The sequence below is a fragment of the Anolis carolinensis genome, chromosome 1 (assembly GCF_035594765.1).
Source record: "Anolis carolinensis isolate JA03-04 chromosome 1, rAnoCar3.1.pri, whole genome shotgun sequence".
Classification (NCBI taxonomy): domain Eukaryota; kingdom Metazoa; phylum Chordata; class Lepidosauria; order Squamata; family Dactyloidae; genus Anolis; species Anolis carolinensis.
Genome location: NC_085841.1, coordinates 71,813,260 through 71,839,995, shown reverse-complemented (window position 1 = coordinate 71,839,995; position 26,736 = coordinate 71,813,260). Strand labels below are relative to the sequence as shown.

Sequence of the window (26,736 nt, the reverse complement as noted above, 5' to 3'; positions counted from 1 at the left end):
CAACATATTTAAACTTACTCGCCCAGTGATGCACAGTACTCACATCAACACAATCACCATAAACAGCTTGCATTCTCTGATGAATCTTATTTGGGTGACACCTTTTTCTGTCAAGCATTCAATGACTGCACGTTGCTTAAATCGCATTGACCGACAGTCTGCGCAGGGTTCCATACTTCACACTTTAACAACACAACCGTTCAATGTTAAGGCTTCCCACCAAATGGAACTGTAGAGGTGAGTCTACTGAACAAGCCAGTACCTGCTGCATACCAATACTGCCATCTGTTGAGGAGTTATGAAGGTGGAGGCATTACTTTTCATTCAACTCTTGTACATATGAGCAATTTTTTTAGATTACAGTTCACTTCCTCTAATGCATGATATATTACTGAGGCACTGCAACTCTAAAACTCCAGTACGATGGCAAACACTATCTACACTCATTGGGGAGAGAATGGTTGTTTTTCCCTTGCTATTTCAGTATTTAATCTACAGTTCATTTAATCTCTCCAAAATCATTTAACTCAGGTAACAAAATTGGTTTGAATGCATTTTACAATTCTATACAAATATGAAAAAGCTTCCTAATGTAGTTTTGGTTTAAGAAAATAGCTTAAGATTTAAGCTTTCATATTTTTAAAAGCAAGATTTTAATTCATAGGGCCGTAAAGCTATGATTGGAAGTGCAAGATGAATGCCTGCTGAATTTCAAAAGAAGATACTGAGTAGAGTATCAGGTGAACAGTAGAGCTTCTAAGCTTTATATGGCTACATGCTCTTTGTCTTACCTACAGAAACTGAATAAATCATCCCAAAAACTTTTCTTCATTTTTGTGATTTACAGAGGTGGTTGAATGCAGTTTTTGGTGTAGACATATGATCCCCTTCCAACTTTAGCACACATTACAAGCACTGCTAGCTTCAATTAGCAGAATGCTCAAGAAACTGCACACTCAGTAGAGATAATTAACTAATGTCTCCGAAAATGTAAACTAAAATGTGTAACTGCTTGAGTTCAGGGTTGTACGCTTAGGCAAGTCACTATCTCAGCTTCTGTGTTGCAAAGGCAAATAATCTCAGATTCCAAGATGAGGTAAACACCATACGTTCCATCAAAGACTCTATAGTACCAGAGAAAGGGTGTATTCCTTAGAGTTCCATGTTTATGTGAAAAAGAGAGGATAGATATCAAATTTAAAGATAAATAAATGCACTTGCAGTGTTGCAGATGAAGCAGCTACATAGACAGATGTGAATGAATGCTAGAGGACAAACTTGCAAGATAGAGATTTCCAGTGCTAATTTTCATGGTTCTGAAAGTTTAAGATTAGTGTATTGTATTGTTTAAACAAGGTCACTCCCAGAGACTCTTCCTGACCTTCCCTAACAACTGTATCAATTGCTGGTTGTAAGCCACTTTGAGTCCTTTGTCAGGAGAGAGCTACTTAATGGTCACTTATATGAAAATCCGAGCATGCAGTATACTAGCAGTAATGTTCTCAGAACTATGTCTACAAAACTTTTGTGACACCATGTAGCTTCCAGATCATTGGCGAGGCAACAGTGTGTGCTGGTCCCCATTTACCTTACAGACTAAATCAGCATTTTGGCTCTCTGACACTTGCTGACTGCAGGAGAAAAATGAGTAAGTTCATCTCTACTAGGTTTGGCTCCCAGAGTCAGCTGACAAGCCCAGCTCAGGCACAATTAAGAACACTGCTGTAAGCTGCTTTGGTCGATTAGATGACAGAACCTTTCCTGAAGCTATAGTATGTTCCTGTGTAACTCACGGCAGCCCAGCAGGTTATAGGAAGACAAGACCCAGTCACACAGCCTGAGTGACAAAGTCACCTCACTATTTTATGCAAGTAGATTAAAAAGTGCAGAAAGTCTAATATTTTGGTAGAGAAAGGCTTTCTGTTAACAGAAAGAGAACAACACAATGAAGATGGAAGAAGCAGGAAAGCAGAAGTCAGCATGGGTACTTAAATGATAACAATGGGTCTTGAAAAAAAATGAGCAAGGGTATGAAATCCAGTATGGCCTAAAGACCCTAAAAGTACCAGATCCCATCTGAACTTGGAAGCTAAGCAGTGTCAGCCCTGCTTAGTACTTGGATGTGAGACCACCAATAAATACCAGAGACTATAGCCTCTATTTCAAAAGAAGAAACTGGTAAAATCACTTCTGGGGATTACTTGCCTAAAAAAACCCTACCAAATTCATAAGGTTGCTTTAAGTTGACAGGTGACTTGAAGGCATGTGCACACAGAAAATCCAATATCATTTTAAGAAAGATAAAATCTAGCATTATTGAAAACTCTGAAACAATCTACTATTGTCCATATTTCTGGAATCAGCTCCATAAGCCTGCATGGAAATATACAAAAACTAGGGTGAACATGCTGATTCAAAATCTGACTTGACTGTGGATGAGCATGAAGAGCTCAACACGCCATGACACTTAGGAAGAGGAGTCCAGAATTGATGGATCAGACCTGAGATCCTCCTAGTTAAACATCCTTTTTTTTTTTTTTTTTTTTTTTGCAGTCGGATGCTCATAGAAGCCCACAAGTGGACACCAGAGCATCAGCCTTTTTCCACTGTTAATTCCTAGAAATTAGTATCTTGGATCTTTGAGACAGTAGTTTATAGTAGGTTGTCACTGATTAATGTTACATATTTCTGTATGTAGCTATGTATTAAAATAGTTACAATTGGCCCTTTACATTTGCAGGCTTAACCTTTGCTGACTTGATTAATATGCTCCCTTTCAGAACATCTAGATCTTTCAAGGTGACTCTGGTCAGCTTCTACCAGTAGTCATGCTGGAGGACATATACATTTCTAGACAGAACACTTCTATGGCCAACTTCCAGCAACAGCATATCATAAAATCATCCCGGAGGATCTAGACCAGTGGTTCTCAACCTGTGGGTCCCAGATGTTTTGGCCTACAACTCCCAGAAATCCCAGCCAGTTTACCAGCTGTTAGGATTTCTGGGAGTTGAAGGCCAAAACATCTGGTGACCCACAAGTTGAGAACCACTGATCTAGAGACACACAAAGAGATGTTCTCTCAGGTTTAAAAAATGAAGGGTTTTTGTGTAGTATTTGCACTTTCACAGAGCTCTTGTGTCACTAATGGATTGGAGGTCCTACTGTATATTCAATCTCTTTGGGATCTTAGGAGGGTGAACAAATAAAAAGTTATAACAATTCTAGATTTAAAATAAAATAATAAATTGTAGTGTGTTGCCACACTTCACTTTTTTTCTAAGCTAGAATTCCCCAATCAGTCAAATATTTATTTCCAGAAGTGTTGGTCCAGTCTTTGGACTGCACTTCTCTGCATCATTTCTAAGGTGTAACAACCACAATGGTACATAGGAATGAAACTATGGGAAATACTACTACTTCCTTTCACCCATCCCTAGGACATAATTTGTCTTTTTCAAAACTGCTACATGATGGGGTGATAATTTTAAGAGTCCAATTATCCTATGACCTCAAATCCTTTTTTTAGTCAGCCACAACCAGTCAAACCACCTGGTAAAATGGCAGTCATCAGTTGTTTGAGATAATGCTCTGAGGATATTTTTGGAGATAAGAAAAGACTGCACTCCTTTTTCCATAACTGAAAAACTGCTAATGCTGTAGAAATGTTAATAAAAAATCGAGGTCTGATGATTCTGAGACTAATAAAGCTTAATTACTCATTCCATTTTTTAAAGAATCAACTTCAACAAAAAGAATAAATTATATAAGTCCGATCTGACCAGCGAAACACCCCTCCATGCACATGTGATTAAATAAACAACTCAGTTTCCAAGGGTGGAAACAGCTATCAGCAATTGGCAAACATATTTATCTTTTCTCAAGTCACAGCTTTAACTATTACAGTCCACATGGGCCCAACTTGCCACATCTGTGAAACTATGCTGAACCTAAGGGAAAAGTCCACAATAAAAGGAAGAAGCCATGAAGATCTCTTAGCACCTTTATACATTAGCCTCTTAATGATACGAAGACACCAGCAATTTGAGTATAGTGGCCCCTTCGTATGCACTGGGGTTTGGTCCCGGTGGATTCAGAAGTCCCATTTTATATAATTGCATAGCAAAATAAGGTAAAGGTTTTCCTTTGACATTAAGTCTAGTCATGTCCGAATCTGGGAGTTGGTGCTCCTCTCCATTTCTGAGCTGAAGAGCCGGCAATGTCCGTAGACACCTCCAAGGTCATGTGTCTGGCATGACTGCATGGAGCATCGTTACCTTCCCACCAGAGGGTACCACCTATTGATCTACTCACATTTGCATGTTTTTGAACTACTAGGTTGGCAAAAACTGGGATTAACATCTGGGGAGCTCACCCCACTCCCCAGATTCAAACTGCCGACCTTTCGGTCAGCAAGTTCATCAGCTCAGCGGTTTAACCTGCTGTGCCACTAGGGGCTCAGCAAAATGGTGTCCCTTATATAAAATTGAAAAATCCAGTTTAGTCTTTTGAGTGTTTATATTTTCAGAATGTAGATACTGTAAATAGATGTGTTAAGTGCAGAATCTGTGGATACAGAGGGATTACTGTACAGCTGAATTTTAATCTAAACATCTTAAGCCTAAGGAGATGGATCTTCCCAGCTCTTTGGGGTAACAATTGACCGGGGTTGTGTTGACAAAAGGCCTCTCTATACAGGCTCCCCCCCCCCCCCCCCAAAAAAAAAAACCCCTTTTAGACTTCAGATGCTTTGGAGCTGGTCCTAAATTCCTTGAGAAAAATTTTTTTACATTGCTTTCTCTCACATACATAGCAACAGATGTCCCAGAGACCAGACTTGGAGAAGTAAGAGCAACTGTCTGTCTTAGCAGCACAAACTACTGGGTTCCTTCTGCGCCCCCCCCCCCCAATAAACTTCCTTAGACAATGATATAGTTGGGCTCTGGAAGTCTTAATGGCTTGTATTTTAACTCACAATGACTTCCACAAAGTTAACTGAGACTTACTCCTCCCTAAGTAAATGAAGGATCAAGGAGTTAAAGTCTCTTTTAATGATTAGCAGGCGGACTCTCCTGAGTTCTGTGGCTTCCTCTGTTGCAATGTCCCAGGGCCCTTCCACACAGCCCAATATCCCAGAATAGCAAGGCAGAAAATCCCACAATATCTGCTTTGAACTGGGGTATCTGCCTTGATATTCTGGGATGTAGGGTTGTGTGGAAGGGCCCCCAGTTTACTATGAGGATGCTGACACTCTCCCCTCTCTGCTCTCAAGTGAACAGGATTCAAACCATGGCAATGAGCAAACATATTATCCATTCAGAACTTGGAAAATTATTTTCAAGAAGAATATGGTGACATACTGAAATCTTCAACAACTGAACAACAATAAGGTAAAGTTTTAGGACCCAAAGAATCAGCCCACTTCAATTTATCTCTGGAAAGCTTCAACATCAATCATATTAATTCTTCTTAGAAATAATTATCTAGGGTTGTTGTATGTCTTTAGGGCTGTGTGGCCATGTTCCAGAAGTATTCTCTCCTGACGTTTCGCCCACATCTATGGCAGGCATCCTCAGAGGTTGTGAGGATGCCTGCCATAGATGTGGGCGAAACGTCAGGAGAGAATACTTCTGGAACATGGCCACACAGCCTGAAAGACATACAACAACCCTGTGATCCCGGCCATGAAAGCCTTCGACAACACAATAATTATCTACTTAACTAAACTTATGAACATCTTATTTATGCTGCTAATCTCTAGGGTCAATTAGATGGTATTATTTTTATTCTTTACCATCACTACCATCATTATAGCCTACCTTTCTTCATACAGTCCAGGAATGTTATCAAAGTAGATAAAGCATACACTTAAAGTCAAACACTAAAATTATATATTGCAAATTTTGAGGGGAAGCTAACCAATGTATTCACTTTATGGACTTACTGGCCATTTATTAAAGCATGAACCGAGCAAGTTAATATTTCAGTATCTTTCTGAAAGAAACTCCTCTTGAGCTAATGAACTCTGCCATCCCTCTAAAACTAAAGTTCATTATTAAACTGGCTTCTTAGATACCAATTCTGCAAGAGAAGCACATTCTTAGCCTCCATGTGACCTGTGCAAAGTAATTTAGAACACAGCCATTCAGCGTGAATGTACAGTCCAAGATCAGAAAGGGCCGAAGAAACCTTTTGAAATCAAACCTTTAAGCAAGAAAAGACCCTCACTAAATCCTCTCCATAGTTACGAACATGGCATAGAAATTTTAGTGTTTGCTTTTGAGAGCATTTTCCTGTAAACATAGTACTAATTAAATAAAGGAAGCAGCAAGAATTAGTTGCTTCCCCTGTCATTATGAAGATCTATGCAATATTTAAAGACCCATAATTAGCCATAATTTTGTTTTTGACTTGAAAATGAGTTGAGCTGAAGATGCCTTTCTCCTCCATGGTGCTGCCTGTCACAGCCTTTTGAATGAAACCATGGCAGTGTGGACAACAGGCAAACCTTTAGTCAAACAATATTTTGAGTCAAATAATAATTAAAAAATTTTTGGGGTATACAGACAAACGTTAAAGGTTTATAAAACCATCCAAAAGGGCGAGTTTTATTTTTTAATGCAACGTGAGAAGAAACTATGCGTACTTTTCAGAGGTTTTGCAACTTTCTTTTTAGAGTTATGGGGTTACTTACAAGGACAGTGGCCATAGGACTATACTCACAGTTAGACTGATTAAAAAACTAAGACATTAAGAATGGAATTAGCTACAATTATAATTTTATTCAATCTTTAAGAATTGTATTACAGTTTTGCTTTAAAAAGAAAAACTTTCATTTTAATTAGGTCACTAGACCTAATTGGGCAAGTCATATACTCTCAGCCTTAGAGGAAGGCAATAGAAAATCCCCTCTGAATAAATCCTGTTATGAGAGGGGACCCATAAATCAGCGTTAACTTGAAAACACATGACAATTACAACTGAATCGGTTACATACATTTACATACTCAAGTGGTTAATAAAAATAATCATTTGTACATCTCCATAATTTCTGTAACACTATTAGGAAGTGTGAAACTGCAACATAAGACAAGCACTTACTGGTTTTGGCATTTTCGGTTCTTGAAGTATTCCTCTTGGTCCAAAAGCAAATGTTCATGCAGCAGCCTGAGGGGGCTCCTCCTTTCTTCTAAGAGACCTGAGCCAAGAATCCAGATACTTATTACATGGAAGTCAAAGGAAGAGATGCATGCACGGCACGGTACAGGACTTTTAAGCAGGTTAAGTAAGCAGCGATGATTCATTCATGACCAATAATTACTTAGTAACGCCACTGCTTGAGAAGAAAACATAAAACCAGGAACCTCACCCAGTGAAGGAAGAGCCAAATGGCAAGTAGGGAAGGCCACTTGGGCTGCCACACCCTGAGCAGCACCTATAATTTCAAGAGATCTTTTTCCAGGGAGGGAGGGAGCCAGGCTGGATGGATGGAGGGGATTATCTTAGCCAATGTGTTGTCAAAGGCTTTCCTGGCTGGAATCACTGGGTTTCTGTGAGTTTTCCGGGCTGTATGGCCATGTTCCAGAAGCATTCTCTCTGAATGTTGCAATTAATCACCTTGATTAGCACTGATCACCTTGATTAGGATTAAAAAGCTCTAAAATCAGGACAGTAAATAAAGAAACACTCAGAAAACCGGGGAATGCCAGACATGAAACAATCAGGGCCAGCTAATGCCTCCCAACAAAGGATTCCCTTGGCAGAAATCAGCCAGGCTTTGAAGCTGCAAGGCTTTTCAATTCTATTCAAGGTGATTAATTACCACATTCGAATTTGTCTCCAACAGACAAGAGTTCTTTCTCCCACCCTGGACCTTCCACAGACATATAAACCTCCCTTGCCTAGTTTCCAATATACCTCACAACCTCTGAGAATGCCTGTCATAGATGTGGGTGAAACGTCAGGAGAGAATGCTTCTGGAACATGGCCAAACTGCCTGAAAAATTCACAGCAACACACTATCTCATCCCACTAAGTCTCCAAGCAACACAGAGGCCAGGAAACCCCCTTCTGGGGGAAAACTCCTTCCAAAACCATGCACTTTTTTCACTCAAGGACCTTGACAAAACGACTCTGCAGTAGACATTCACAGAGGCCAGGCATTACATAAAAGCGTAAACTTTAAAGTGTAGACTAAAATTATATATTGTACATTTGGGGGCGGGGCGGGGGGGGGGGGGAAACATCGATGTATTCCACTTTAGGGACGTCTTGGCCACCTGAAGAAGGCAAGATGTTGCTTCCTTTTTATTTTTTATGCCTTTGAAAGCAAGCAAAGAATATCCTGATAGGTCAACATGCAGGTATGATGTAACCTACGCTCTTTCCAGCTCAGGCAGGAACTGTTTCAGCTTCCGCCGCCTTTCCAAGGAAGGCTCGGGAGTCAAGACCCTTCCTTCTCTTTTAGGGCGGCGTTTTCGAGCCTGCCTCGCTTCAAGCAAACACGGGGCCCCGCCACAGCGGACGCCCCCTCCCCCCACATCCACAGCCACTGAAATCCATGCACTCCCTCCTGCTGAGATGGAGAGCGCGGGGGGGGGGGGCTTCAAGGAGCCCCGATTCTCTCCCAGGTTGCCCTCTGAAAGACCCATTGAAGCCAAGCGCCCGGAGCAGCGCTCATTGCACACCCAAAGCTTGTTGCAACCAAAGCGCCTGAGTCTCGACTCGCGTGGAGATTTTCCTTCCCAGAGAGCAAGTCCGTGAAGTTTCCCTTGCGCCATAAAAAAAAAACCGCCACCGAGGAGACTGGGGTCTGGGTTGAAGTGAGTTTTCCGGGCTTGTTTGTACATGTTCCAGAAGCATTCTCTCCTGATGTTTCACCCACATCTATGGCAGGCATTCTCAGAGGTTGTGAGGTTTCTTGGAAACTAGGCAAGAAGGGTTTCTATATCTGTGGAAGATCCAGGGTGGGAGAAACAACTCTTGTCTGATGGAGAAAGGTGTGAATGTTGCCATTAATCACATTGATTAACACTGGAAAGCCCTGCAGCTCCAAGGCCTGGCTGATTCCTTCCTGGGGGGATCCTTTGTTGGGAGGTGTTAGCTGGCCCTGAGTGCTTCATGTCTGGAATTCCAGTTTTCTTTGTTTATTCTCCTGGTTTTAAAGTTCTTCTTGAAAAAAATATTGGTAGCCAGATTTTGTTCATTTTCGGACATGAAACATTCAGAACCAGCTGACGCCTCAACAAAGGATTCCCCCCAGGCAGGAATCAGTCAGGCCTTGAAGCTGCAAGGCCATTCAATGCTAGTCAAGGCGATTAATTGCAACGTTCACACTTTCCTCCAACAGACATGAGTTCCTTCTCCCACCCTGGACCTTCCACAGATCTATAAACCCCACTTGCTTAGTTTCGAACAGACCCCACAACCTCTGAGGGTGCCTGGGCGAAATGTGAGGAGAAAATGCTTCTGGAACGTGGCCATACAGCCCGGAAATCTCGCAGCAACCCAGTGAACCCGGCAATGAACGCCTTCGACTCTGTATTCCGGTGAAACATCCGAGTCTGACTCAACTCTCGCGGAAATAAAGTTACAAAACTATTCATTAACAAAAAAAAAGGGGGGGGGGCTGTTGGAGGTGGGAGTGAGAAGAGCCCTCTTCCGAGAACCTTTCCGGCTCCTTTCCCGCTCGGGAGGGAGGGAGGAGGGCAGAAGGGAGGAGGAGGCAGCCGAGCAGAGGGATTATCCCTTTCCCTCCCGCCGCCACGACACCTGTTGCCGCGCCAGGCACAAAGCCACCCCGGTCGCTTTTTCTCGTCCCCTCCACACACAAAAGACCCTCGAAAGTGGGGAAGGGGCTGCCACCTGGGAGGGAGCCACTTACTTCTCTCTGCAACACCAAGGGCGGCGGCGTTGGCTGCGTGTCGTCCGCTCTGCCGCTGCTGGTCCCTGGGGCTTGTGGGCGTCGCTGCTCGGCTTCCCTTTCTCTCTCTCTCTCTCTCTCTCTCTCTCTCCCCGTCCCTCCCTCCGTCCCTCCTTCCTTCCCTCGGCGGTGCTGCAATATGGCTGACGAGGCGGGAGCCGGGCAGCGCCACCACCAGCCCTCGCCTTGGCCCTCCTCCCGCCCCCTCGGAGCGCGCCTTCCTCCTCCTCCTCCGCCTTGTTTCACCTGAAGGAGAGAGGAAGGAGGCTGCTGCCTGCTGAGGCCAAGGAAGGGAGTCCCTGAGACTCCCAGACCTGATCCTCTGAAGATGCCAGCCATAGAGACAAGCCAAACGTCAGGAGAAAATGCTGCTAGGCACCAAGCAGCCAAGGGGGTAGTTTAGGGGTTCAAACCATCCCCGAAAGGTTTCAGGTAAAAGAAAAACATACCTGGTTTACTCCTGAATTTTAACTGGTTAACCACATCCCCATGCCAAATATATGAGAAGCAAAAATTAGAGTCCCCCCACAACTACAAGCACTATCTCAACCCAATTTTGATTAGGCACACACCTTTCTGCCAGTTTACACTGCAATAGCAGCAATAGGACCATAAGGAAGGCAGAACGAAGGAAGATAGATACTTTTGGTGTTGGAGGAAAATTCTGAGAGTGCCTTGAACCCCAAGAAGATCCAACCAGTCCATACTCCAGGAAATAATGCCCGGCTGCTTACTGGAGGAAAGGATATTTGAGGCAAAGCTGAAGTACTTTGGCCACATAATGAGAGGACAGGAAAGCTTGAAGGGAATGATGCTGGGGGAAATGGAAGGAAAAAGGAAGAGGGGCCAACCAAGGGCAAGATGGATGGATGGTATCCTTGAAGTGACTGGCGTGTTCTTGAAAGAGCTGAAGGTGGCGATGGCTGACAGGAGCTCTGGCGTGGGCTGGTCCATGAGGTCACGAAGTGTCGGAAGTGACGGAACGAATAAACAACAACAAGCAACAATAGCTGACATAGTGGAAGTGTTGGTCTACCTGCAGCTGGTAGGCAAAGCCAAGGGAGGGGGAGATTTTGACCTGGATTACAGGTGAAAACTGTGGAAACAGATGTTTACCACTGGTTCATCTAATCCAGTGGTTCCCAACCTTTTTTTTTTGACCAGGGGCCACTCTCCAACATTAGTACCAAAAGAGTTACGAATCAGTTTTTGGTCAGCTTTAGATTTGCCTCGACCTCGGGTTGGTTATTTGGGGTGCTGATTCAGAAAATTGCATTGGATAGACCACATCAGCTCTAGTTTCTGATACAAAACATATGCCACCCAATAGTTGCCATCTGCTCGCCTAAAGAAAACCATATTTCATAATCTAGAGCTGATGTGGTCTATCCAATGCAATTTTCTGAATCAGCACCCCCGAATAACCCCAGGAACAGGCCTAAAAGACACCAAGAATTGATTTTTCTTGGACTGCTTTATACATGCCTCTTAAATCACAGTTCATCTGAAAGTTCAGGCACCACATGGAACAGCTCCACTCAGGAGGAGGGAGGAAGAGGAGAAGCAGCCGTCAGGAGGCTTGTCGCACCTTTTGTGGGTAGTCAGCTTCTCCCCTCCCAACATCGTCATTGCCTCAGCACTATGAGAGGGTTTCGCTAGATCAGTCGCTCTTGTTGCAATGGTGTAGTAAAAGTGAGGTCGTAGACCATATTTTAGTTCCTGGGGACCACTTGTGGCTCACGGACCATAGGTTGGGAACTACTGGTGTAGAGGTACCCCTGGAAAGATAGCAGTTAGCCACCAAGCCTGTCCCTTTAAGGCAGGCTTGTCAAACTCTGAGAATCCATGGATACAAGGGAGCAACAATAATCTTTTTATATTGTGGCCAGCATACATTAGCTTGCACCCAATTTGGGTCCCTAGATGTTATTGAATGACAAATTCCAGCACTTTTGATTAACTACTATATGGACCAAGGATAATGGGAACTGCAACAGCACCTGTGGTTCTGAAGTTGGGGAAAAGTTAAAGGACAATTTAAACGCAAGCATCCTATCCATAAACCTTGTATCTAAATCAAGACTCCTCTCTCCTGACCAAACAGAACCAACTGCAGCCTTCCAGATGTTACTGTAACACAATTCCCATCAGCTTTAGTCATGATGTCTAATGATGAAGAAGAAAAGAGATGTAGTCTGGCATCTGAATGGCCATATAAATGACATGGAGAGCTGGATTCAGCTCATGGGCCTTGAGTTTGATAAACTTGTGTCATTTTTTATCCTCTGTAGCCCCATTTACATCCCTACAATGCAGTTTGAAATTGCATTATATAGTCAGTGTAGATTCTTATAATGCAGTTCAATGCAGTTAAACTGCGTTATAAGAATCTACACTGACCATATTATATGGCAATGTATATGAGGTCTGTATGTGCATGTACCTTCAAGTAACTTGTCAACTTTCAGCAATCCCATAAATTTTCCTTAGAGTTATCTTAGGTTTTGCTAGTAGCTTCCTCTGAAAAATAGCCTCCAGCACCTGATATTGGTTGGTGTTCTCCCATCCAAGTACTAACCAGGGCTGACTTTGCTATCAGACAGGCCTCAATGTCTTTAGGGTACTATCCAAAAGGCATCCTAGGTTACTTGATTTGTGTTGCCATATAAGGAGGAATCCTGAGAATGGAGAAAGTGGACCAGCCAGTACCCTAAGTTTTGAATAGAAAATCAAATCAAAAACAATAAAAATAGGAAAAACAAGACTAAAATAAAAAGCAACCCATCACAAAATGAGTTTTCATTGATTTGTGTTACAAACCATTTTTGCTGAACTTGAAACCTGGCAAGCTATGGGGTGCTTTTAGGGTGATTTCCAAAATGATTTGACAGTTCCTATATTTTTTGGTTCACTTTGAGTGGGTTGAGGGGAACAAGTTCTGTAAGCAGATCGCCTGTTGTCTTTAAAAAGTGATATCACTCTGTTTCATTTGTAGGGAACCCTATTGTATATGTGTGTGTGGGGAGGGGGGGGGTTATAGTCAAAAACCCCAAACTACTGTTTTTTGTTTGGGACAGAAGGCCTTGATTCTCTCCCTGGGAGCTTGGGTAGCAGAAGTGTTTCAGTTGGGGGAAAAGTGGGGAGGGGCCCACTCAAATTTGCTCCCAGTTGCTTTTAAACCAGGAGATCAGATCTGCTTTTCTCTGTCTAAAGAAAGAGGGAGATGAGCTGCATGACCTTAAGGTTGCTCCCAGGTCAATGATTTTATGATAGTATGCCTGAGGACTGGAGACTGCAAGGATTGATTGACTGGTTAAACCTGATAAATAGATATGCTTTTGCCTGATATGATAGCAACCAACTACAGTGGGTTTTTAGTATCTACTGGGGTTTGGTTCTTGGACCTGTGTGGAAACTAAAGTCCATGGATCCTCAAGTCCCATTATATGCAATAGGGTAAGAAAGTGGCATTCATTATATAAAATTGTCAATGGCCCCCAGAATATTTTTGAGCTGTGGTTGGTTGAATCTGTGGATGCAGAACTCAAGTAATGGAGTGTCAACTGTACTTTTTTGGGTTTAGATGGTTTATCTGTGTGCTCATTCATACTATCATATTATGGCACCATGATACCATAAACTGCCATTGTTTCATCTCATGGAATTATGGGATTTGCAGTGTTGGGTGAGGCCTTTGGAATTCTCAGCCAGAAAATGCCAGTTCCTTGGCAAACTACAAACCTATGGGTTCCTTGGCAGTTAAAGAGGAATAACAGTGATATAATTAGTGTCAATGAGCAGCCCTGGTGCGGTGTGTATGTGTGTGTGTGGGGGGGGGGGGGGGAGAGGGGGTGCAGGAAAGAAAGTGCATTTGAGGAAGCAGGCGTGAACATAACTCATCCAGCCAGTCAAATGCGAATCCTAGCAGTTCTGGCCCACTGCTTCTCAATCTGTGGCTCCTAACCCCTAAAGGGGTCCCCTTAGCTCAACACTGGGGTCTTAATTTTTTTATGAATGCCTTCTAGTAGGTGTTTTAGATATGTACATGAATCTATTGTGCAGTGTTTATAGTAGACTCTGCAGAGGATGCTTTAGTTGTTCTGCGTAAAAATAAGGCCATTTGGCTAACCTTGTAAATGCTGATTTGTTATCAATGTTTTATTTGTATACACCTGGAGTCACATAAAAATGCGTGGGCCAAAGGGGTCTCAAGTGAAAAAGTTCAAGAAGCCCTGCTCTTGCCATTAGTTTGCACTGCAGTTCAAATTCCTTACACCAGGCATAATCCAATCCATATCTCCCCCAGAAGTAAGACCCATTGTGGTTGTTCAGTCTTTCCTCCAAGAAAGTTTTCATAAGATTTCAGCTTCAGCTCGCCCTTCAGAAAGGGAGAGTATATCATCCCAAAGAAGCTGCAAAGTTAGTTTCTGAGGAAGAGCTGCAAATGGAGAGAGGCTGTTTCCAAAGAAACAGCTTTTAGTATTGTGGAAAAAAACACATTTTGCAGTCATTTTGTCTTGTCTTGTTTAATGTGTATACACTGTATGAAAAATACTGAAGAAATTCTGGGAAAACACACAAGAGGGAAATGTCTCAGTTTTTTGTAAAATTAAGTATTTGAAGCAGGCTGACAACACAATGAAAGCCTAATTTGGAACTAACCCAGAAACTGGGGGAAAAAAAACCCAAGTGTTTTTAGTTGAACTTTAGAAGTATTGTGAGAATACAAAAATCCCCATGAGAATTACCGGTAGTTGAAAACGGACACAAGGCAAGGCTTCTGCACCTTTAATGTCTCTGCAGAAGTATTTTTTTCTTTAGCAGGTGTGACTTGTCATGCCTAAAACTGATATACTCGACTTAAAGCTGTGAAAGATTTTCCCTCTTTTGTATCTGGCCACCCTAACGAGAAAACTAATGTTAGACTTCAAGTTGCCAAACTGGAGTTTGGAGATGATTCCTGTACCTTTAATTGTTGTATAGAATCAGGAATTTCAGCAGGTGTTACTTGATACACAACTATATAACAAGCAGCGCCTCTTGAAATTGCTTCTACTATGTAATTATTAAAGGTATAAGATTTCTCTCCAGATTTCGTTCTGGTTGGGTTCTTAATGCTGTGATTCTCCAGTTATATGAAGGTTTGCTGATTTACTGTGCATTCTTATAGATGTCTGTGCAGAAATATCTTCCACTTAGTTCCATCAGGTTTATACTCAGGTTAGTGGACAGAGGATTGATTTACAGACTTAAGCAACCCATTGTGTGATTCACATGAAACACAATGACTGAAACTTTGAAAAAAAATCAACTACTTTTGCTTCTTGGATACTTTGAAACAGGTTATTCATTAATATAACTCCCTGTCTGCCCTTCCCCTTATTTTGTGTCTGGGCTGAGACTGTAGAATTAAACCGGCTGTACATACGTTTTTAAAAACCGAGAAGGCTCTTTGGTGCTATGTTTGTTTTCCCACTCTTCATGGAAATCAGAGTTTCTTGGAGATAATGGAATGGGATAAAGACTCTACAAGACGATCTTTGGAAATTACTTATTAAAGTCTGGCTCAGAATTTATAGCACTTAGCTCCTGTCATCTGACAAACCACACTCGATGATTCTAATGTTTTCAGACCTGTTAGTTATGCTGAGAGTTTAGATTGCAATAGGGCTTCTTTAGGAATTTGGTGCAAGGTGGGGAATGGCTGCAAGAAACATTGCCTGTTTTTTGGTTTTTTTGGGGGGAGGGGTGTTGTGTGTGTCAGGAGTGACTTGAGAAACTGCAAGTTGCTTCTGGTGTGAGAGACTTGGTTATCTGCAAAGAGGTTGCCCAGGGGACGCCCGGATGTTTTACCATCCTGTGGGATGCTGTGGGAGGCTTCTCTCATGTCCCTGCATGGGAAGCTGGAGATGACAGATGGGAGTTCACCCCACTCCCTGGATTCAAACTGCTGACCTTTTGGTCAGCAGTCCTTCTGGGCTCCCACACTGTCTGTTGAAATTCTAGAAATGATGTGCTGCCTTTAGAAGACAATACTATTAAAGCTCCCCTTAATCCTAGAAAGGATATCTCCTTGTGTTTCTCTGCAACCCAGAGCTGGAAAACTGGTAGTAGTATGTGAAAGAAAGAGTCACAGAGAAGGAGAAACCAAGCTGAAAGGGTTTCTTAGTACAAACTATGTTGTACCCCACCTCGAGCCACAAGGAGAGATGGGGTTGTTGTTGTTGTTGTTGTTATTATTATTATTATTATTCTGCAGATTATACACAGGCAGGACTGTAGCCGGGGTGGGGGGGTGGGGTTCAACTCCCCCCCCCCCAATTTTTTCAGATTTTTTTTTAAACCTGGTTTCCTCATGAATTTTAACTGCTTAACCAAATCCCCATGAGTGTCCACTGATGTTTATCTGTCTTCAGTGTCCACTGAAGTTTATTGATAGAACCTGATTTCTAAATTATTTTGCATTATGGAACTACTCTTCATGATTCATTTAGAAAAAGTTTCAAACAACCCCCCACCCAATATTTTTTCTGGCTATGTCCACGGGTGGCCAATACCTGGATGCATATAATGTTATTGATGAATGGACTTGCTGTTTGAGGACAGAGAAATAGACTTTTTAAACAAAGACCCATCATACTGCCTGATTATTTCTTAAATATACCACCAAGGCAAGGTCTGTGATGCAGATGTCTAGATGCTGAAAAGCTGTTACTTCCAAATTCTAGATCTCCAGTGATTTGGACATCAATTCCCAGAAGCCACAACCTTGGCCAATGATCAGGGATTTTGGGAGGTGAAGTCTAAAACACCAAGAGGACCAGATTTTGAAGAACACTGCTCTAGAGATTCTCCTTAATATGATACAATCTATACATGAACACACTTCACAAATACTAGTACTTTAGTCTACACACAAGCTCTAGGCTCTGTAAGCCATTTCATATGTTTGTTTTTTCCTGTATTGAAAACTCCCATATGCAGGAAGGTTGCTGAGACCTGCATTTGTATAACCCCTCTATGTGATAATAACACATGGATTTAATTATATGTGCTGGAAAACTAATGTTGTGGCTTCCTAGTAACTATGCACAACAGAATATACATGTCTGGATTATACATAATGATTTAGACACATTTCCAACCCCCCCCCCCTTTATATGGACCTTATGGAAATATTGAATAGTGTTCAGTTTTTAAATTCTATAAAAACTCGATTCATTATCAGTGTCAAGATATAGAGTTGTCTTATTTAATGTTGCTTCCCATGTTTGAGTCACATTAATGCCTTAAATTAATAGAAGCTTCTGAGCCTAGAGAGTCATGTGTCTGAGAAACTGCCTGCGGTTAGATCTTCAGGATGGGATGTCTTCTTGAAAATGAAAATCCATCTATCACAGCAATGAAGTTATTGTGGGCAATGATATAGGGGCAGGAGGTAAGCACAACAGGATAACGGGTCAAAGAAAAACAACAACTCTTCTTTCATATAGTACCTTTCAAAAATTATGATGCATTTTAATACAACCACAAAGCAAAGGAGCTTTTGTTGGTGGTGCCAAGTTGGCAGACAACATAGTTTTTACCACAAAGAAGAGGAAGCAGCAGAAAGAAACCTTCAGAAACTATGAATAATGCATACTGCAATTTTAATGCCCAATGTGTTTTATGATATTTGGCTCTAATGTCACAAGCTTTAATTCAAGTGTGTGTTCACATTTTGCACAGGAACACAGGTATTCTTTCCTAAATAAACATTTTAATATCTCCACAAATATCGTTTTCTAAATGTGCTGTTTTTTAGCAAGTACTTTGTGATAGCAGTCAGTGTTTTGATGTAATATACACCATGTTCCCTGTGATGTACTCCTTATTAAGTAATACCCTGTTTCCCCTAAAATAAGACATCCCCAGAAAATAAGACCTAGTAGAGGTTTTGCTGAATTGCTAAATATAAGGCCTCCCCCGAAAGTAAGACCTAGCAAAGATTTTGTTTGGAAGCATGCCCGCCAAACAGAACACCAGAGCATGCAGGATCGGTAAATGTACATACCATAAAGTGTTGTACATGGAAATATTGGTAGTAACAAGAAATTCTTGATAGGATTCACAGTTTGTCTGGTTATGTTGGTTTGTGATGACAACTACTGTACAGTATATAATAAATGTTCATTTTTTTGTTCAACAATAAATGTTCATTTTTCTTCATGGAATAATAAGACATCCCCTGAAAATAAGACCTAGAGCATCTTTGGGAGAAAAATTAATATAAGACACTGTCTTATTTTCGGGGAAACACGGTATGCCGTTTACCTTTCAAGGGGTCTAATCCGATTTCCTGCTATTATGTCTCCCTAGTAACATTTAGTTTCAGCATATGGCCCAGACATGCCTGGTGCAAAGGAAAAGACAGCACACTCTGTTCCACACACAGAGTCAAACTGGACAAGTACTTGAATCTTTCACTCTTACCATAAGTGGTTCACTTTAGGAAATGCTCAACTGGCCACATTATGCACATACATAATGGATTTTAACTTGTATTTTAATTTTGTGTATCTTGCATGTGTTTTAATAGTGTTTTATCTCTTGTTTTAATGATGTATTCTGCCTCAAACTGCAGGGAGAAGTGAGTAATAAATTATTGTTGTTGTTCTTCTAAAACACTTTACTGGTGTTCACTCTTAGCCTCTGAAACCTGAGGTGTTTACTTTACGCTGCCCAACAGAAGGTCTATTCTTGAGAAATATATAAGAGTTGAGTTTATTCCTGAAAAAGGGGGGTTGAGGGGAAGGGAGTGGCGCAATGGCATAACCCCTGCTGGCATAAGGGGAATGAGGTGAGCTCCCATCTGTCAGCTCCAGCTTCTCATGTGGGAACATGAGAGAAGCCTACCACAGGATGGTATAACATCCAGGCATCCCCTGGGCAATGTCCTTGCAGATGGCCAATTCTGTTGTAGCCCAGCCTCCATCTGAGCTATCAGGTGAGCCTGAGGTTGAGCTGTTCAGCCTGTGATTGTCCCTACACCTGCTTTGTCAGAGGACTCTGGGTTTGGGCCTGAGATGCAGCCAGAGTTTGTCCCAGTGGATTCTGGGACCAGAGACATAATGATTGCAAGTAGGCAGCTTGAACCGCATTCCTCAAAGCAGTCAAGGTTGGATCTCATGGTACCAGATGGACATTCTAGTTTGGATTCTGGAAGTGATGAGGATAGGGCTAATGAGCTCAACAGAAGGAAGGTGATAACTCAACAAAGGAAAGAAAGGGAGTATGTCAGAAGGAGTAAACGGTTGCTTTTGAAACAAAATAATGAGCAGACTTCTCACAGGAAGGGACCTTGAATTTCCCTTAAGAAGGGCTGCTTTCTCTGACTTATCCAAGAGAGGAAGATCTCTGCTTTGCGTTCCTGTGAATTCCTGCAGCCTTGTATCTTGATTTGAGTTCCAGCCTCGTTCTTGTTTCTGTGTATCCAGTTGAATGCTCCAGTGATTTTGCAGTTTGGATTTCTATTCCAGCCAAGACCTTTGCCTTGTGTTCCAGTATTGACTTTGTGCCTTGGACTAAACTTGGAGTTTTGTTCCAGTATTCCAGTTTTGCTTCCTGTGTTTCCAGCTTGACTCATGCCTTGGATTAATCCTTGTTATATTGTTAGGACTACTTGTGATACCTTCCTTGGGACTCACTTTGTTATACGGTTTGGACTATGTTCTTTGAGTGACTTTTATAGACTCTTGCTTCAAGATTTTCAAGTACTCTATTCTTGTGGATTCAAACCCATTTTATTGACTTTGAACTTTGATTTGCTATTGCTTACATATAATCTTCAATAAACAGCTTGCTTGCTTATATTCTGGGCCTCCAGTGTGGTTTTGAGGTGCCTACGCAGCCTAGGGGTGCAACAAATTCTCTCACACCAGAAGCAACTTGCAGTTTCTCAAATTGCTCCTGACATGAAAAAAAGGGAGGGTTACTTAAGTAAGAGCATCTGATAAGATATAACCTATCTCTAAGCATTGGTTTGGCCTTGAGAAGATCAGATCAAACAGTCACTACAGTAAAAGAAATAAAAAAATTCTATGTGTGCTTGTGTGTGTGAGAGAGTTTGTAAACATATTTATTATAACATAAAATTTAATGGTTTCTGTCTCCAGGCTAAAGGGACCTGCTTTGTTTTGTTTTGCTAGAACCAGTCCAACAACAATAGATAGCTACAGAAAGATGGCTCAGGCAATTTGGACATGCACAGAAAAATCAACAATAGGTTGCCTCTGAATTAGAGATGCAAATAATATTATAAAATATTTTTGAAATTATCAAAGAATATATTTATGAGGCTCGAAAAATACTGAGAAGAATCTGAACTGATGAGAAACTTTGCAGCTTGGGACTTATTCTGTACCAAATGCACGAATGTTTTTTGTTTGCAGGAAACGCATATTTTGCATGAAAAATAATACTTCAGCATGGAACTATCCTTGTGCAGAATTTTTTTCTTTGCAGAAAAAATTTGCAGTGGAATTTATTCTGCATAAAATTCAAAATTGGTTGATTTGCATATAAAATGGTGTGTTCTGTGAAAGAATATTTCTGCATTGAAGTATTATTTTCCATGGAGAAAATGCTCCCTCATGCACAGAAAAATGCCATTTCCTATGCAATGTTGAATTGCAAATAACCTTTTAATGTCACATGGTTTTTGGCAATTTTCTATAGCAGGAAAATTTTTGCTAAAATTACTCATTACTACCTGAAAGAAGAGACTTGGTGAAGAATTACATCCCCACCACTAGCAGATTCTCAAGCAGGAATTTGTTGTCACTGCCAAAACCAGGATTTCTTCTTGTAAAAATCATTTCCCCATGGTAATATTTTCCTAAAGCCTTAATTGTGGGTCCATTGAAGGAAGAAAGCTTTTTTCCTACTATTGTTGAGAATTAATAATCTTTTAGTAAAGTGCCACAAAACACTTTTGTTGTTTGCAGTGAAAGAGATTGAATAAGCACTCTGAAAATTCACTTTCTGTTTATTTCACCACACTTTCCTTCTTGTCTACTTCATTTTCAGAAGCACCATAAAATCTTAAATGTCCAGTCTTTCATGGATGGGGTCTGGGTAGATACAGTTATTCTATTGTTTCTCTCTCTCTCTCTGCATTAGGAAACTCATGTTATCCAAGAATGAATGCATTCATTTCTGTTAAGTGTTTAGCAATTGGATCTGTAAAATGAAACTCCATCAACTACCTCTATTATGGTGGGAGTTGTTAGAGACATACACTTAATCTAGAATTTGGCAGTTGCAATTCCTGAATCACTTATTTTTAAAGCACAGAAATTAAATGAAAAAGATGAACTTAAAAAGAACAACTCTTTTTATTTTATGCAATTAAAATTATTTTCAACAAACAGAAGACATCACTGCCCTGTTTCACCATTGCCTCGCCACAAGCTACTTCCAGTGGGACAATGAATTCTGTGAACAGAAAAATGAAGCAGTCATGGGAGCCCTCTCAGTCTGGTCATAGCAAATTTTTATATGGAACACTGAGAAACAAGCCCTGGAAACAGCAACCAAAACAACCACTATATGATACAGATATGTGGATGACACCTTTATCATTTGGAACCATGGTGGAGAAGAACTAACCAAGTTCCTGGAGCACATCATCAACATCTACCCAAACATCCAATTTACCATGGAAAAAGAAAATGAAGGAAATCTACCATTTCTAGATGTTCTAGTCATCCACAAACCAAATCAGCAATTGAGCCACACAGTTTACACAAAACCTACGCACACTTATAGATAGCTACACAAAAACTCCAACCATCACCAGGTCAAAAACCATCACCAGATCATTTTTAACACTATGTTCATTGTTCATGCATTATCTTGTAAACAGCTTTGGGTCCCCAAGGGGAGGAAGGTGGTATATAACTGATGTAAACAAACAAACAAACAAACAAATAAAAGAAACACAATTAAAGCCCTGGTAGACAGTGCAAATAAGATCTGTGAACCCCACCTCCTCTAAGGTAAACTGAACCACCTAAACTGGGCTCTACAGGCCTATGGGTATTCTACAACAGACATCAGAAGAGCTTCAAGACTAAGAACAAGCCACAAGAATAAAGACAAAAATCAACCTAGGAAAAGTGTTCTTACCATACATAGCAAGCGAACCACTGACTGCATAGGGAAGCTGATGAAGAAACACAGCATACAAACGATCTACAAACCCACTAAGAAAATCCAACAAATGCTATGTTCAGCAAAGGACAAGAGGGATCCCCTCACCTCTGCAGGAGTCTACTGTATACCATGCAGCTATGAACAAGTCTACATAGGGACCAACAAGCACAGTGCCCAAACACAAATCAAAGAACATGAAAGGCACTGAAGACTAATTCAACCAGCTAAGTCAGCTATAGCAGAGGATGAACCAACCTGGACACAGAATATTATTTGAAAAAAACAGAAATGCTGGACTACTCGGACAACCACCATGTCAGACTACATAGAGAAGCCACTGAGATCCGCAAGCATGTGGACAATTTCAAGAGAAAGGAGGAAATCATGAAAATTAACAAAATATGGCTACCAGTATTTAAAAAACTCAAAAATCAGGACAGTAAATAAAGAACAACACTCAGAAACAGCGGAATTCCAGACAGCAAACAATCAAGTGCCAGTCAACACCTCCCAAACAAAGGATTGCCCAGGTAACAATAGCATCAGTAAATACCCTCACTGATTGACTTTGCAGCTGCAAGGCTACTTAATGCTAATCAGGCTTTCTAATTATAACATCCACACTTGCTTCAAACAGACAAGGAATCTTTCTCCCACCCTGGAAATTCCACAGATATACACACACACACACACACACACACACACACACACACATTCCACTTGCCTCACCACCAACAGACCTCTCAAGATGCCAGCCACAGATGCAGGTGAAACATCAAGAGAGAATACTACTGGAACATGGCCATACAGCCCAAAAAACTCACAGTAATCCATTTTCAACAAATATATTTATCTTCCCCAGTTATTCATGACAAAAGTCAAGAATTTATATCAGGAGTGGACAACTGCACTTGGTCTGGTAACCACTTATCTGCCCTATGACCTGCCAGGAATGCATGGGCTGTCATAAATGCTAAATAAGATAAAATAAATTAAATGGTCAGAAACGTACACCTGATTTTGAAAAATGGTGGGATTTTTATGCTAGACAATTTTTGTGAGGGCTATTTAAAATGGAAATGCAGTCCTAAAGACTGCCAGGGAGGACATTCACTCTGTTTTTGCTATAGAAAGGGAAATTTGGTTTGTTTGAATAGATCATGAGCTGTAAAATCAGCCTTGGGGTCAACATATGGCCCCATATATATACTTTCATAAACTTGTATTTATTTGATCAATTTTACAGGAAAATCCATCTATTTGGTTGTGTTTCCAATTGTATTCATCTGTTCTATAGACAGCTTGAAAGTATGGCAGGAATGTGAAGTCCTGCTAAGAAAGTGAGAGGCCTCCATTGCTCACCTATTCAACCCCAGGTTTTTCTCAATTTAATATGCCCAACAATTGTCATAATCCCACAATGTAGAAAGCCTTGCTGTTCTTATACCTATGGTTTCACTACATTAGTTCAGTTAATTCTGCAAGGAAACAGAGTTTGAGACTGGTGATCTATCTGATATGACCTGTCCAGAGCTGTGCTGGATTCTCTCCATGAGTATGGAATTTTTTTGAACAAATTATTACTGGGTGTCCGTTTTCAATTTAGAAGGTTAATGAATGGAAGCTTTCTAGTTACATGCTGTCTTGACATTTAAATTACATTGAAACACATTTTTTGTACATAGGACAATGTTGATATAGAGCTGCTAATAAACACATACATTCTAGCTATTTTTTATTCTATCAAATGCACACAAAAATTATCTGAATTAAAACGAAGAAAAATTTATAGAATTTTCATCAACGCTTAGAAAAATTGTTAAAATACATGTCATCCAGGATTGCAAAATATGTTAATTTTTTATTTTTGGCTCACAGCTACTTACAGAAGACATACAACCAGCACTGGGAAAGCTGTACTTCACTGCTTGAATTGTATGAATTTCCATTGGGCGTCCATTTGAACAAAGAGCTCTAAGGATGTATAGATCAAACCTGTGAAATAATAAGACAGATGGAGAATTAGTGACCTGCTCAAGATGAGCTGGGCAGATATTGTATATACCCGTGTACTGTATAAGTCAACCTCAAGTACAGAGTTGGAAGACACCCTCAAAGTGCATCCAGTGTAACCCCCTTCAGCCAGGCAGGAAGACCCAATCAAAGCCCTCCCGACAGACAACCATCCAGCCTCTGTTTAACAACCTCCAAAGAGATTTAATCACTACAGAAGTGGAATGCTGATGCTTTTCAAATGTAGGTACTGTTACAATATTTTGTTGGTTGAGTTGCAGTAATTGCCACTCCAATGAAGTAATTGCCACTTCCAATGAAGAAAAGAATCTGTTGACAATGATGTTTGTGATGTAGCACCAACATGAAAAGTTTGGAAAGCTCTGATATAGTGGAATTTAGCTTGGGTCTCTTAGAAATGACCTGATTCACTAGTTATGGTAACATACTGTCAAAAAATGAGCCAGCTACTGGAACCCTAAACATAATGCAGTTGTTGCCTTTGTTTTGATCTTATACTGATACCAAGATTGAGCTAGGGTGAGAGAAGTGTATCTGTATGGGAATGTGTGCAAAGAGGGAGTTAGTATCAGGTACTGGTTTCTTTTATCATATATTCTTGTTGCTGTTAAATATATATATATATCTCATTCACACAGAAGGTTGTATATGGGAACAAGACAAATATGTGATTAAACAAGTATCATTATTGTCTCTTAGCCCTGAGCATCATCAGAAAAATGAGCAGGATGGATTCTGTAGCAGCTGGAAATGAAGGATAGTTCCGAGCATTGTTTGTAAATAATTATTAACACTTCTATTATGGAGGAATGTGTAGGAAGTGATTTCTGTGTGTTATGGGTGGAAAAGGCAGTGAAGAAAGAAATACAGTAACAATAATAAGTCTGGTTTCTTTGGCATGTGTGAACAATTATTGTAATATATTGGTAATGGAAAATCTAAACAAGTTAGATGCTATCTTTCACTGGACTAACTCGTTGGTAGAAAAATACAAGCACACAAGTAAGGCTAGTTTGCTTTTTGTGGGATTTGAAAGTTTGACATATATTTGGAAATCAGCCAGTTAACAAACATGGTTAGTTATTCTTTCAAAGAAATTATTTCAAGAACACCAGACAGTTCTTTTTGAAAAGTTCAGATGTGCAACTGAATTTTTTTGAATTCCAATGCCTGCACACTTTCCCTCAGCCAGCATGCTAACTGGGTATGTGTATTCAGGGCACTGCAGACCAAAATAGTAACTTCTCCATTCTCAGGTCTCATTCACTAGAAGTAAAGGTATTAAAATTCTTTATTAAATTGGTAACATTATTATTTATATGCATAATTAGCTTTTAAAGGGACTGTAAGAGTTCAGATAGCTGAGCGTTGATAATAGTTGTAATGCTTAAACAGAACTGGCTTGGAGATCTTTCATCTCTGTGTCCTTTCTGTTGTTGCTTCCTTGAGATCATGTGTTGTAGTGGATTAAGGCCTCCTCAAGTAGATTAGAAATGATCAAGGCATTGTGCTCTAATGCTGAGTGCTGCTTCATTATGCTCCAGTTTTGTTTTCTGTACACAGCCAAGCAACGGGGAACAAGGCTATGCCAAGTGCAGTTTTAGATCAATACATGTCTCAACATGGCAAGGTCATGCTGGCAACACAATATTGCAGCTTTGATTGACTCGACTGCAGCATAAGAAACAGAAGGAAAACACTGGAAATAACAATTCCTCTGCAATTGAAGCCGCAAAAGGGGAGTGGATGTGATTTGATGTGCATTGCTATTGTTTTATATGTTTCCTCAAGTTTATGTTTTAAGTAGAAATAAGAACAGCTCAGCCGGACAATTTCTAGGTCACGTTTAATTAAGCAATAAAGTGGAAACATTTCACTAAGCAACAATTTACAAAGGCTTAAGAAGAATGATGCTGGATGAGATCAAAGGCCTATCTGGTCCATAATTTCCTTCCCACAGAAACCAAGGCCATTTTGTGCAGAAATAATGCCAATGATGCACCAGTATTTTCTGCTGGAGAAGTGGAGCTGGTGATGATCATGGCCTTGGTCCTGGTTCTTTCCATCCCATCAACCTCACCAACTTATCTGGTGAGGACATGGGAGAAAGCCTTTTTGGTGGCTGCTCCCAGACTATGCACCTTTTCCCACAGCAAGCATGATTGATCCCTTCTCTGCTCTTCTTTCACTATCAGGCAAAGACCCGGTTCAAACAGGCCTTAAGCCTTTAACTGGTTGGGGTAGGATGTGCAATTGATCTGCTAGTGTGTGTATGTGTGTGTATAGATGTGTATATAGAGGGGGGGGGAGAGGGAGAGTGAATGTATTTGATGTATTTTTAATTGTATTGAAATGAATGTTTTCATTGGATTACATTTTGTGTACCACATACTATTTTAGTCATGTTGTTCTAATTTACAGTTTAAGATGCTTAAAGTCCTAGATTAGAATAAAAGGAGAAATATGAACCAAATTAACAAGCAAAAGAATATTGAATCAGTTTCCTAAAAGCAACACTGCTCATCTGTGAGAACTTCAGACTTGGCAATAATGACTCATCCTTTGTTTACCCCAGATTAGGTTCC

The 26,736-nt window shown here is 40.7% G+C and overlaps 1 protein-coding gene across 2 annotated transcripts in view; it reads right to left on the bottom strand.

Moving 5' to 3' along the window:
• The window catches only part of ezr (ezrin), a 75,642-nt gene extending 51,620 nt beyond the window's left edge, over positions 1 to 24,022 (bottom strand). The window contains exons 1-2 of one of the 2 annotated variants that reach the window (XM_062976758.1): positions 24,004 to 24,022; positions 7,102 to 7,198 (exon numbers count right to left, since the gene is read on the bottom strand). In XM_062976758.1, coding sequence (XP_062832828.1) covers positions 7,102 to 7,113 — 12 coding nt within the window. In that variant the 5' untranslated portion in view covers positions 7,114 to 7,198; positions 24,004 to 24,022. Of the gene's footprint in view, positions 1 to 7,101; positions 7,199 to 9,883; positions 10,069 to 24,003 lie in introns of those variants that run through there. The other variant, XM_062976752.1, reaches the window with a different exon arrangement.
• Between the last annotated feature and the right edge of the window lie 2,714 nt (positions 24,023 to 26,736).